Source organism: Colias philodice, chromosome 11 (genome assembly GCF_061535455.1).
Source record: "Colias philodice isolate Cphi_HAF_F1 chromosome 11, ilColPhil1 Martin Lab GWU primary, whole genome shotgun sequence".
NCBI classification, from domain to species: domain Eukaryota; kingdom Metazoa; phylum Arthropoda; class Insecta; order Lepidoptera; family Pieridae; genus Colias; species Colias philodice.
The window spans coordinates 3,721,099-3,736,528 of NC_143096.1; the positions used below are offsets into that span (position 1 = coordinate 3,721,099).

Consider the following 15,430-nt stretch of genomic DNA (forward strand, 5'->3'; position numbering starts at 1 on the left):
TATAATTAGATGTGGGGTGTAGGAGGTATCCGGATAGTTGTGATGTTATCTAGCAACCGCGCTTTGTGTCAAACGTCAGATGTTTATCTGAGATGTTTACAGATGTAGGGCCGAAGTTGGGCGCAATCGAGCGGTACTCTATGCTTCATGTACGAGTTAATTAACTGTGCTCTACCGAATGTACTTTGAACGGGTTAAACAAATGTTAGGCCTAATTATCGGTTCATAATTATTAAAGGTAGGAAAGGGTTATGACACAAAATATGGGAGAAGTTAACTAATAAGTAAACCAAGAAATAGAGCTCTCTACCATGTTCTCTCGGTGTAACATTAAAAATAAGATTTATCTTACTAAAATCAATGTATTAGGAAAGAAGATAAGTGGTAAATTTATTTTTTAATTTATTTAAGAATGCTAAATGCAACCAATCAGTGAATAACCTAACGCTCTTCGCTATTTAATTAAACTAGTTTTTAGTTTCGTGAAAAGCAAAACACGATCTCTATTTTTATCACTATCAATAAATCAAAGACATTCTACCCAAGAATTTAGAGCCAACATTCAACAATTTCTTAGAATAATTAAACTGAAGTTTAAACCCCAGTCGATATCAAGCTGAGCCTTGCCCGTAGATCACGCTAGATGTCGTTGATACACGTTGGCACACGGCCACATCTCTGATGATTATATCCACTTGTAATTAACATCTCGATGTAATCTTATCTTAATATTTAGTTTTGAATACCAGTGCCGTGGACGTTCTCATTTTTATTAGTTTAGAGAACAAGGTGAATCAGTAATAAAAGAATATTTCATACTATTTATAACATTTCAGAATGCTATGAATCGATACACATTGTCAGACAATTTAGAGCGACCTTCTATTCCTAGACCTTCGAGCGTCGTTAAAAGAACTATATTTCGAAACTTCAATAAATAATTTAGCTTTATTTAAAGCATTAATCTCTATGAAGAAAAAACAATAATTGCGCAAAGGACACGCGTTTATCGCATCGAACGATCGAACTGTCGCGCAGCTGCCTTTTGTTAAAGCCCCCTTCAAAATAATGTAAATTTTTACATGTCGATGAATCTTAGTAATTATGGTTCATATAAAAAACGCAAAATATGTAACGTTGAAAATAAATGGAATATGAATAAGTATAGAAATAAAATCGTGTTTGTAAGAAAATTTCAACTATTTTAGTGTAAGTATGAGAAGACAATTATTATATGACCTACCTAATGTTGAGAATTACGGTTATCAAAGACGCAAAGAATTCGAATGGAACGCATTAAAACAACAATATATAACCTGAAGAAGCCCAGTTTCCCAAACACAAAGACAATAAATCAGCTGAGAATCGCTCGCTAAGCGGAATGAGAGCCTCATGAATAAAAACATGCTATTTAGCGCAACACTCCGTCTTCAGACCAACAAAACGGTTTTATTTCGCTCACCGATACACGATATTAAACTCTAACAATCTGAATTGAGCTTCCAAATTGCTAATAAAGTTTATCGAGCCACTGGCGGGCATCGCTCGCCAGTTCTACGCAAACGCATTTCCGGCCGAACGCTGCCGGGAAAAAGCCATTTAAAACAAAAAAAGAAAAAAATGGTAACACGCCGCGCGCCGCGCTCGGACACTTCCGGTGGGCGCCATTTTTTCTGTATAGCCAACAGATAAAATCTTTCCGGCCTACTGCACGAACGCCCACTTTATTTCTTTTATTTTAAACAAACGATCACGTTTTGGCGAAATTAGATCGTTCGATTTGACAGCACTTGTCGATATTTTTTATCACCCTACGATACAATTATTTTAGAAAGTTCCAAATTGATAAGCGACACCGTACACGGCGACGGCGGAGAACTATAATTTTAAAGGTGGTTCACGAATAATCCAAGGACGGTTGAATATTTTGAGGTAAAATGAAACAGCAGGTTCAAGCTCTATGTTAATGAAATTGCTGTTCAAAGTTGAATATTCAAATTGATGTCATTATAACATTCGCCCAACGTACCGGCAGTTTGGCGACCAGCCAGTGCATGTGTAATGTAGTGTAATGAGAAAATTTAACTTTTTTATCTCACGCGCGATTAGGTTCAACAGTTTGGTACTATTCGAGCCTCTATTTTAAAATTTAAAGCCCTACATTATCTTCAAAAGCTCCTCGAAATAGTCTTGCAGTTTCAGTAATTATCGCGTAGAAATGTTAATGCACCGACGAAAACTTCAAAGATTTACTTTGTATCAATAACCCAACATTAAAATCTAATGTAAAAGAAAAATAGTTGAAAAAACAGTGACTGTCAGAATCCCTCGGATGTTGGCTGAACAAAACAGCACTTTAGACGAAGAAAAAAAAACTAGGAGAGCGTTCTCAATTCAAAAATTGAATTGATCGCCCCATTGTATTCGAAATGTATCATTTGAGCTGTTATTATGGTGGCTCTCTCTCTAGCATTCTATGCAACCTGGTAATCCAATACTTTTGAATAGAAGGCACTTAACGTAACGATCTAGTTTAGAATGGTCCAAAGCGCCTTGGCTTATGATTTGTTTAGTGTTTTATAATGAAACAAATAAGGATCGCTTTGTCTTATTTCAAAGATATGTAGCAATGCGTGTACTTTTTTATTTTATAACACTTTCGAGTTGTTTTAGTGTTAACATTCATTCAGCTACTGATCACTTCATAAATACTAATAGCTCTTTTTGTACCAAGTGCATCGTAATAATACAGTAAGTAGAAATCACTAGTTAGAAATACAATGTTCAAATGAATAATTTCGTACAAACAAGATTAATTTGAATTTGATGAGCATTGAAAGCTGAAGGGCGAATCTTCTAAGGAACTAAGTAAATATAATAACAATAAAGTGATCCAATAACAGACGATCGCAAAAAGTTAATACCAATGATCTGTTTCAAAGGTTCCACAAAAAATGGAATCTAAGCCACAAAAACCTAATCGCGTATAACTTAAGGAAGTACCGAATAAACGAGCGTGATAAATTAAATAAACAATTTTACAAAAACCCACGCAGACAACCACCTTTTCAATAAAAATATACGTAAATTGTATTTTAGTATGTATTGTGTTGTAATAAGAAGTACATTAGCTTATCACAAATATTGATTCTATTTAAACTTCACGGAGTTAATCCTATTGAGTATATGCGATCAAAATGAATAATGCGGTTTCTATATTGGTTAAATGTATTATTTGGCGAAGCGAAATATTTTATGAATCAATTTCAATCGTCTTTTTAAATAAACTTTCCCATATCAATCAAAAATAAGTAATGTAATATGTTTAATATAAAACAATGCCACTTATACCAAGAGCTTATGAATGGTGGCGACTTGAAACGATTGAGCTAATTTAAATAATAACAATGAGCGCAACAATCGCATTTTTAATAATAAAACAGCATTAAAGAACTTTAGATTAATTTTTAACTTTGTTATTTTTTCAAAATTAAATCTAAAGAGTGTTTTTTGACAAAATAATAATATAACCTCCATATTTTTAAATGAGACAATCTTCACCTAACCAATAAATACAATTTTAAACCTCTCAATATATAACTCTAAAAGAACAAAGTAGCTTTAAACATTCGTTTCAATAACAATAAAATGTAACCAGTAGGCAGCATTCGGTCGCAAATACCAAAAGGGCTCTATAAATATTTATGAGAAGGTGTACCATCCGTCGTGTCATTGCTACTGCTTTATTCCCGTATTGTGCACCCATCATTCCTTCAACGTTCAAGTATCCACTCCCATTTCCCTTTGTCGCTGCTTCCAAATAATTAGACCAAACAACATTGTTGTTCGGGCACTTTAAAGGCAATAAAGTATACATTTCAACAAAAAATCTCGAGTGCGCCAAGGGTCGTATCGGCAGTTAATTTTGCTATTGTAACCTACCCGCTTATGTTTGTTCCTTTTACGAATGTATCGCTTACTGTAAGGGACTTTGTTTATTATGCTGCGTCTACGGGGCTGTGAGAGTCGTGAGAATTGCTACCAGTTCTTGCTATATGCTTAATCTTAAGCACTAGATGTCATGGAGTTTTGAAACTTTTGTTTATATGGCACAATTGTTACTACTTCCACTTTCTATAATAAAACCGTAGACTTAACCATCTATAGCATTATTTTCAAACTTTACAACATCAATAACTATAAACGTTTATATTAAACAAAAATCCTAACAATAAAGAACAACAAATCATTCTCTCTGCTCAGGTACATTATAAACCATAACAACCGAAGCTAATCCTATTTCATTTTAATTAATTTCTCATTCAAAAGCGATTTGGTCCACCAACATCGAATCGCAACGTCACAACTGAGTCGTTATTCATTCGCATCGAGTATTATGACACATTACTGAGGGTGTGGGCTATTAGATCCCAAAGCGGTTGTCGCTAAGATACTGTCAATTCATCCCGGGAGGATACCGCCTCTGGGGGCTATAGGGGACTTTTAAATCGGCCAGAATAACTGGTCTCTACCCTGCTATTTATTGAGTGCGAACTGCAATCACTGTTCAGTAGACAGTAGCTAATGCTTAAATTGTAAAGAAGTTTTTTCAAAAGGGAAATTATTACGTTCGTTTTTTAGGTATTGTTCAATAAGTACCTTATGAAAAATGACCTTAATTCTGTTACTGTCATAATTACAATTTTACGAATTGATCATGTCATGAGATAAGATTTTGGGCATTAATTTTTAATTTGTATTTACGCGGACCACGAATATTTGTGTCAATGGTGTAATTAAAGTTGTTTTCATTGATTACGTATTAACTGTTTGAATAAAGAGTTGTAATATTATTATTACAAATATAGCAAAACTATCGACTATTTATTACGGCATAAATTTTCCTTCACGAATAACTTCTGTAATACTTACATTATGTAGTTTGTAGTATAGTCCGCACGCGTTGCATACAGGCTCGCCGTTCTGGTTTCGTCGCCATAGCGTGGTGGTGGTTGTCTTGCAATTGGCGCACGACGTCCCCGCCCGCCTTGCCGCTGACTGTAGCGACTATAACAATACAATATTAATTGTTAGTTTATCATTTTAGGGAAACAATAAATATAATAGAGTGTGAAATGCATTTGCTTGTGAACTAGGCTGATTAATTCTGCAAGGATCTTTAGCGTATATCGTTAAAATCAAACTATAAAGTAGTATTGTTGAGTAAGGTATCTATGATGAGATTTATTATACATTTAATGTCAGGAGAATTTGAAATTCACATATGAAAACTTGTATTGGCATATTGCTCTACATTGTGCACCGTCATAAAAAAAACCAAAGTAAAAGCTAAGGAAATACAAGAAGCACATTGACATAAAATATCAAAAAGCGAAGCAGCCATCGACTACGCACCTGCCCATTACTACACGTCAATCAAACAAAAAACAACCCGGTGGCCGTTTATACAGTCCACAAAAGTGCCTCACTCAATTAAAAATGCATTCGTCCTAAACCGACACGAGAAATAAAACGAAACGCGCAATCCTACTCATAATAAATCCATTAATTTGTCATGTCATTTATCGAACAAAAAGGTCGTAAAGTATTACAAACTATTCGAAGTTCGATCCTGATCGATTCTCTGTAACTAGAATCGAATACAGAATACTACCAAAGATTATCGTGACCGAAACGGTGTATTGTCCGCTGTAATATCGTAAGTGTGGTTCTGGGTACAGTCGAGAACACAACAGCTTACAGTGATAACTAGGAAGCTGGTGCTAATACTTATATGATCATATATTTTCGGTGGTAATGGGTAAAACTATTTTATGACGATTCAAAAAAGTTTCAAGTGCTTATTTATTTGAACCTATTTTTTAGAATAATCTGTTATTAAAGGTTAATAAAAATAAAGAGGTATATCAAATAAGTCATGAAAAATAATAACATATTTGTATCTATAGACAAGAATTTAACACATTTTTCTGTCCATCATATTATTTTCGCACTTAAAATTACAATGTAAATTGTAAAATTTGTAGTCACATGTCTGACTTTCCAACTTTTTACTTATTGAATCGTATAAATAAATAACAAATTAAAATGGAAATTAAGCAATTTAATACTAATAGCATTTTCACACGCGTGTACCTCAAGCTGCATATTGGAATACCTAAATATTAAATGGTTTGCGTCGATATTCGCCGCGTCATGGCGACTCCTTTGTGCCAGAATAAGATTATATTTTTTATTAGATTAGAGCTCGGTTTATTAGCCAGGCTTTTTCTTTGCTTGGGAACAGTAGAGCTCAATCGTGTTTTTGTCAAAACGCATTTACATAATATTATATTTGTCTGGGCGAATCTAGATTTTTAAGATAACAGTATTTTTGATCACGATAAATAGTAAAAAGAGAATACTAGATAGTATACCTGTAATAAATATTATGTTCTCGAATTGCGATAACTAACTAAACCGGGTCGCAATTTATTAGTCATCCATACAGGATGAAAAGTTAGCCCTAAATTTTACGAGTCAATTACGCGAAACCGATTTTATAAGCTGGAGATAAGAGTTTCTCATCAAACTATATCGTCCGCTGCATCACGTTCGTCTCTGGGGAATCTGCTGGTTAATTCGGAGGGGTCGCCGCTAAGCCGATTACAAAAGTCAACCGGCCGTGGGGGCGCTTTTATTTCCAACGAAAAATGACTGTTTACTCGTAATTTTATGACCGAATTACTTTCGCTCCTCAAACACCGATACCGCTGGAAAGCGTCGTAAATTTTACGAGCACAATTATTTTTTATTCAGCTCATATATAACTCGCCGTACCGACGAACGAAAAAATAGAAGAATCCTTGAATTCTTCACTTAAAAAACGTGAAGCACGCGGACACTTGTACATTTCGACGGAAGAGTTTTATTAATTGTTATACCCATTTCACTGTCAACAGCATTCCACCGCGATCGATATCGAGCTTCCAAAACAACCATGAGATAAACGCCGACAAAGATAAAGAGCCATACTCGGATAAATAGACAAAATTCAGTACATATTGTAATGGTGGTACTTTAATTTTCAGTGTAGTGTAAACTCAAAGGAGAGCACGCTGTGACAACATCAGGCCTCCTTTGTGTTGCGACGCGAACAAAAACATGCCTTTTGTTGTTGTTTTGGACAAAACTTAGCATTTATAAAGCATAATACTGTCCTTGAAGTGGACAATTTCACGTATAATTACATTCTTTACTCAGTCAAACGAATTAATTTTCAAACGTATGTTCGCTTCATCCATATGTATTTTATGCTTAAATTATACACGCGAATTAAATAAATGAATTTACAAATACAAAACGGTTATTAATTAATGAACACCAAACACATCAAACAGATTAATCTCGCTCCAATTCACTCAAAGTTGGCTAATTCAATAAGCCACCCACATTAAAACATATTTCCATAAAGCCCAGCCCTCCTCGCCTCCTCGCGATCCAATCAGCCTTATCTCCCGACCCTACTGCAAACACCTCCTAATCAAATCAAATCACAGCCTCCGTCTTCCCTAATCTATCCACCTATCTACACTTAAACATAAAATTATATTACAAAAAGGGACGCTCACCTACAACCCCTCATATATTTGCAAACAGAGGCAAAATTTAACCCATCGGAAGCGACTCAAACATACCTATAATCTATATTCGGAGCAACACATGCAAACATCGTTCAGTCACATCACGCTCACATACCCGCATATCAGCATATCTACGCCATCTAGATCCCACTATGAGAACCCCCAAGAGGGAGGCAATCCATTTACCAGTGATAGCTCTATACTGAAAATTCTCTCCTATAAGTAACGACTTAGAGATGACAATCGTATAGCAACACTGCTGTTTTTAAAGGTTTACATGGCCCCTAGCAGTGAAAGCGCGGAATCGATGTAGCCTTTACCCCTCGCCCCGCACCAGTTTTTCCGGCGTTCCGTCCTTATCTGACTGAGGCGATTAGATAAAGAGAGATAGAGCGTGAAAATAAAGATTTTCATCGTGTTCACTCACACCGAGGTGCTTTCAATTCGTACAAGTTTATAGTGGTTGTGTGCTGTGTAGGTATTAATGGGGCCCGTACACATCTATAGGTAAAGTGGTTTTCAAATAGAGCAAGGGTCGACAAAACTTTGATGCAAGGAGTGGCTTCTGAGCTAGTTTCCTGGGAGCTTTATAAAGAAGAGCGATACAAGCTGCGTATAAGATTTTTCAGGAGTTTGTTTGCGTTCTAAGAAATGGAAGCTCTCATAGTGAGCTAATAGGTCGTAAGCTAGAGATGCCTATCTGAAGTATTCGAAATGGGGTTCGAATTTCTGTCCATCACGGTAACAAAACTAACAAAGCTTGTCGGTTACTCAATAGGCAATAGTATCGCGATAGAACAGATTGACACATCAAGCGAGATACTATCGACGAAACGTAATCGCTAGCGTCACGCTGGTCCTACATTCTACTGCGCTTGTAAATAAGTATAATAAATATTTTATAGCAGCGGGTAACAGTGGTTGTTGGGTAACGCAATAAGAATAATAAATATCTTGTTTTCACAATTTCAATTCGTTAAACATAGTCATTGGGATAGCTAATAAATAAACCCTTTTCATTTTCGTAAACCGTAAAAATACTTAAATTTTAAAACGGAATTAAATCACTCGTAATGCCACTTGTGAAATATTCACCAGATGCATATTCATAAAGAATGCAAATAACAATAAATGGGAATGCGCTATAATTAGTTCAGAGAGACATTGATAGATGGCGCTAGTGTACAATGTAAATAGAGCCTCGCTAAGATAGTGGACACGGAATTTCCGAACGTGAACTTTGTAATTATTTCTTTATCATTTCTCGGCTTCTATAAAGATTAAATGACACATATAATTGAGCACTGAGGTTGATACAAGCTGGTAAGATGACTTAATTTCATTTTGATGCTAAATAAAGCTTCAACTTTAAACTATTAAATCTTGAAAAATATTCTAAGAATAAATTCCACAACTTTTAGAATTCTTAAATTAAGCAAATAACAGTTTTATGTTGTCTCCTAAATCTACATAATAAATATAGCACATACAGCCTGTCAGAATTATATTTCTGGTAATAAACTTTACAAATAATGTCATACGAAACTAGTTTTTTTTTTCATTGAATTAATACTTTAATAATATACAAAAGACACTTAAAAACACATATTAACCACATGTTAATAGACATCGCATGTTCGAGAAATAATAAGGTGGGTAATAAATTACCTACCAACCAATTGTACTGAACGAAAATATTAATTTAAAGCACTAAATAAATTAACTAGCAAATTGCTACAAATACATAAAAGAATTCAAGTAAAGAGCGGCGTTAAAGGTACATAGAAATAAAAACGTAGACGACAATAATTTACTATCACATAAAACGCTGTTCCGTTTTATTGAGCCTATTTCGTACACCTGCTTGTAATCTAATAGTTTGTAATTTATTTTAAGGAAAAAACAGTTTCATTGAAATGGCAATAGCGCGGCAATAATACAAAGAAACAAACATAAAATTATGTTCGAGAGGCGACTAAACGTTGGTAATTCCGCGTTGAACGTTTCTTATAACGTGTGAATTTGCATTGAATGGGAGAGGACACTGGGAGCGCTCATCAAATTGGATACAAGCAGAGGCAAAGTACACAATGTCGGGACTCGAGCCTGCGTAGAATAAACCCTGGAATTCGCTAATCGTTGTAACACTGTTTAGCGCTTGATTGAAAAGCTATGGCTTTATCGAAGGCGTATCGATTGTTAATCTTCATACGTATGTTGTGTTGTCATGCTATTTTGAATATAATTTATTGAGAAATCGAGCATTTACAGTGGTGGACGTTTAATTAGAAACACGTAACAGGATGAAGTAGTCATCAAATTTATTTACTTTTGTGTATTAACGTTTTAGAGATTAAGTATTATTTCATATGTAATAGAACACCCGTTTATCTAGTTTTATAAGAAATTGCTTAATTTTAATCAAACGTTAGCTTAAATTAATAAAATTAAACAACTTTAAGTGAAGTCTGATTTCCGAGTATTTTCAGTCTGGACAACAAATTAGAAACAGCATGGTTCAAGTGCTCCAAAGTCAAAACCTGTTGAAATGCCACCAATATTTTTTTCTTCTACACATATTTGCACCATTTTTTAAACATTCCATCTAAAAGTTTCTGAAAATTAATTTGCTTTGCAGTAAAAATGGGTAAAAGTAAGATTTGTGACCCATCAACAAGAAAAATAATTTTAAGCTTACATTTTGACAAAAACTAGAGTTACAGGAAAATTGAAAATCATTTAGAGTGTTCGATAAAAATATATTCAATGCTATCGTTTATTTAAAAGAGCATGGTACTTCCGATCAAGTGCCTATAAAAGCTCGACCATGAAAAACCACTGCACGCGAGGATAGGCAAATGATTATTTTGGCAAAGATGGATCCATTTAAAAGTTCAAATTCTATTATTAAATTAGGTTTTTTCCGAAGATGAACTTCGCAATGTGTCGATGAGATCGATTCGCAGGCAGTAAGTCGAGGCAAAATTTATTGGGAGAGACGCCAGAAAAGTACAGCTTCTTACTAGGCAGTACAGGGAACAACGATTTTCATTTACTAAGAAATATTACTAGTGGACAGTCCGCCAGTGAAAATGTTTTATTTTGGGATGAAACTAAAATTAATTTAATCAATTCTGATGGCAAAGGATACGCGCGTCGTTCAGTTAACCAGGCCTTAGATAATAAATAAACAGTTCAGCATGGCGGAGGAAACATTATAGTATGGGCATGTATGGGGTTGTTTTTAGACTGTTATAATCTTTATAGACAACAACGGCTTTACAACGTCGTGGCTTATATTGTATGAGATTTTAAGACGTTTGCAAAAACATATTTTCTAATAGAATTTGAACTTTTAAATGGATCCATCTTTGCCAAAAGAATCATTTGCCTATCCTCGCGTGCAGTGGTTTTTCATGGTCGAGCTTTTCTAGGCACTTGATCGGAAGTACCATGCTCTTTTAAATAAACTATAGCATTGAATATATTTTTATCGAACACTCTAAATGATTTTCAATTTTCCTATAACTCTAGTTTTTGTCAAAATGTAAGCTTAAAATTATTTTTCTTGTTGATGGGTCACAAATCTTACTTTTACCCATTTTTACTGCAAAGCAAATTAATTTTCAGAAACTTTTAGATAGAATGTTTAAAAAATGGTGCAAATATGTGTAGAAGAAAAAAATATTGGTGGCATTTCAACAGGTTTTGACTTTGGAGCACTTGAACCATGCTGTTTCTAATTTGTTGTCCAGACTGAAAATACTCGGAAATCAGACTTCACTTAAAGTTGTTTAATTTTATTAATTTAAGCTAACGTTTGATTAAAATTAAGCAATTTCTTATAAAACTAGATAAACGGGTGTTCTATTACATATGAAATAATACTTAATCTCTAATACGTTAATACATAAATGTTAAATGAATTTGATGACTACTTCATCGTGTTACGTGTTTCTAATTAAACGACCACCACTGTATATAAAGTTTCTAAGGCTAAACATGTTGCTTAGACGTCGAAAATAAAGAGATGCTATCTCAGTTAGGTATTTATTCATGTATTATTTGCGTGTTTGTTCAAAGTCTATGATAATTTCCGATAGTTAAAACTTCAAGAAATTCTTATAAAAGTCCGACAGGACCATAACATACATTACAGCTAATTGTACCGTTTTTGCCACATTGCCACGAGACGTTTAAACCGTATAATTAAAATGCAAAATTGATAATTTGCGGATCTAAGCCGCTAAATATTAAAGAAACAGCGCAGTTATGTCACATACATGACGGGTCGGTTAATTAATCAAAAGGAACAGGTGGATGGTCCCGTAGGAAAGCTGCGTAGTGGGAAGTCATAAATACGGAACAGCTGCTTATAGCACTTACTTGCTTTCTAGGGTCCATTTTTGATGTGCTAAATTTACATTCAAATTGATATAGCTGCGGCCCCCTTGTGTCAATTGCTTTGACTTTCTGATATGTTTTTACAAATGTGGGTTTTTCTATGCTTGCATAGATGTAGAAAATGTACTAACTATCAAAATGCTAATTGTTTCTATTCGATAAAAATAAATTCCTGAACAAAAAATATGATCTACTAACAATTTTCTACAAAAGTTGATTGTAAAGGTAATGTGGTTTTAATATTTGACAATTTAATTTAATATATAAAATAGGTAATCTAATATCCACTGAAATATCATTGTCATTAAATTATATTAAATAAGCAAAACCAGATAATCGATTTAATACTGAATTAGATTTATCGGCAGCAATAAATAAATTAGAAATATTTGCTATATCCTAGGACATAATTATGTAAATACTAAATTTATTGCAGTGTTAAATATTCAATCAAAATATCTGATAAGGCATTTTATATTGACTGTGGGAACGACACTGCTTACAGTTTGACAAACATCGTTTGAATCACGCAGTGTATTTTGGTGGGTTGTTGTAAGTTGTATTATTATTTGTGTAGAAATGGCGCGAACAAGGCCCGTGGGGTCGCGGGGTCAGTTAGCGCAGTTTAACACCGCGTCATATTTATAATTACCGCGAGCTAGACTCAAACGCGGCGCATACGCCGATAAATCAAAATTTTAAATCACCGGTGGGCGGAACACGCCGCTCGACCAGCGCCGAATAAAATGAATTAAAAATAAAACAACGAGCGTCTCGTGCGCCCTGAGAAAAATTTAAATTCGCTTTAGTTTTTTTAATTAATACCTTGTTAAAATTTAATATTGAGAGCGTTATTACAATGGGTGTGCGCGAGATTTTAACTTAGGTAACTTATTGAACGTAATGGCTACCCTTAATTGGATCATTTTTAAAGGATGATAAAGAGAGGCGTACTTGCGAAAAGGCTCAGTTATTTTGAAGGAAGATATATTCTCATACGTGATTTGACTGAAGCGAGAGTTAAATTAGGTACGGTTAAAGTTGACAAGCATAAAACATGATCGTCGTTCAAATGCTGACGTGCTTTGTATCAACTGATGCCGTGACGTCTAAAGTGCACTAACCCATATATAATTCTACATTTTCGTGTGGCATTTTGTTTCTAATGAATATTACTAATTTAAAAGGCAACCTTGAATTCAAGTTATGTAGTTATAAAGCTTGAAGGTGGTTGGTATTTGTTTCACGATATATTTTAGTATTTTATTATTATATTATTTTAATCTGATCTAGAATTCTCCATATTTTTTTTCGGCGTTCCCAGAATTAATCAATTAATTAAGCTCATTTATATTATCGAACTCATATTTTCTAATTATTATTCAACCACGAAAACCACATAACAAGTCTCGTCTTAAAGCTAGGTACAGAAACTTAGAAGCAATCAATTATGACATAAGCCGCGTACTACTTTAAAAGCTCAGTAACGTCAAACGGATCACCGTTGTGTAGATACAGAGTAACCTTGGGGTCAAATATTTTCAACATACGTTACTCAGTGGATATGGTACGGGAGCTGTTAACGTTAAAAAAAAAGTCATTTTAGTATAGTTGGTTTTTTGATATACTGTTCCTCTTGCTATTTCGGTTAGAGTCCGGGCTGTCTGGCTGGTCGCAGTGGTTGCGTTTTTTAGTGCGCATCTCATCTGCACAGGATAATTTCCTTAATTTAAAGTCATTTTTTAACGCGTAATTTTTAATATTTTGCCTTTAGATAGATCCATCAGACATAATTTTTTTATTGCAAGACGTTTTTTTCGTTGTTAAATAGGTGCCAGACGCAATTTTTTATTTCGTTTTTATAAAAAATTCAAATTATTTTAGAATGTCTGTAAATTTCATATTATGTTCTTCAAACATAATATAATCTAAAATTAATTAGCCAGACGCTAATTCGATTGTTAAGTATTAAATATGTACAAATAAAAACGTAGTGAAAGTAGGTAAGTATAACGATTTGATGATTGTGTATATGGAGAGATAGTTTAAAGTGCAAGAGAGATACAAAGGGTCGGCCGCGAAAATTAAATAACAATAAAAAATAACTTTTTTTTTTCGAAAATATAAGATGCATAGAAATTGAATTGTTCCTACTCTAGGATTCCCTGTGTTGTGGGAACAAGTACCTTCCATTAGTACATTTTATTCCTTAGGCTAAAAATTAAACTATTAGGGTACATCAACAATCTTCTATACAAAACAATTTTTTTATTACTTAACTATTAAGTTATGGGTTTAAATGAAAACAACGATTACATAACCTTATTTATAATGTTTCCAATAGCACATTGCCTAATACCACACATTACACACCGCGTACAAGAAGAAAAAGAACCACAGACAAAATACAGTGTTGCCAATACAAGTTAAATTTTCTAATATTAACTAGTGACCCGCCCGGCTCTGGCTTCGCACGGGTGCAATGCTGATACTAAATACACTACAGAAAAACTGTGAACGTTGAATATAAAAACATAGCGGCCCGCTCCGGCTTCGCACGGGTATAAAATATTTAGCCGGGCGGCCGGCTGGCCGCAAATGCTACGTCCCGCAATTTTTAAATCTGTAATATCTTCGAAAATATTCACTTAAATCATACGGTGTAAAGGGCCATATAGATTTATATTAAATGAACAATGTATTCAAGGTCTTTAATTGGTTAAGGATTAATGCTGTATTGGTTAAAATCGCTTCGAAAATTAGCCATTATTTGTCGTAAAAAGTAAATGACAAAAAAAGTTATTGTGGGTTATCCATAAGAGATAGACATATAATACCATCACGGACTTTTCTGTAGACCTTTTCAATGTGTACTATAGTTAGTACATTATTTTGATAAAACTCGTAGGGTGCCTGCGTTTGCACTGTAAGTGGAAAAAATGTAATTATTTACGAAATCACATTAGAAACCTCAAAAATAACAGTACTTCTCCACTATTTAATGGTTGTTATTATACATATAAACCTCCCACTTGAATCACTCTATCTATTTAAAAAAAACACATCAAAATCCGTTGCGTAGTTTCAAAGATTTAAAGAGACATAGGGACAGAGAAAGCGACTTTGTTTTATACTATGTAGTGATGATGATAACAATATTAATTCATTAATCTTAATTCTTAATATATATTATATATATATACATAAATCTCGTGTCATAATGTTTATCCTCAATGGACTCCTAAACCACTTAACCGATTATAATAAAATTCGCACACCATGTGCAGTTCGATCCAACTTGAGAGATAGGATAGTTTATACATGTAGGACCGCTAGTATACCTATATAAATTCATGCTATGTAATTGTTTAACCTTCATTGAT

At 34.0% G+C, this 15,430-nt stretch overlaps 1 protein-coding gene across 2 annotated transcripts in view; it reads right to left on the minus strand.

Moving 5' to 3' along the window:
- Positions 1-15,430, minus strand: part of LOC149484448 (GATA-binding factor C-like) — an 84,699-nt gene that overhangs the window by 14,151 nt on the left and 55,118 nt on the right. For both annotated transcript variants that reach the window (XM_089700641.1, XM_089700640.1), the window contains exon 5: positions 4,933-5,067. In XM_089700641.1, the coding sequence (XP_089556767.1) occupies positions 4,933-5,067 (135 nt within the window). The remainder of the gene's footprint in view (positions 1-4,932; positions 5,068-15,430) is intronic.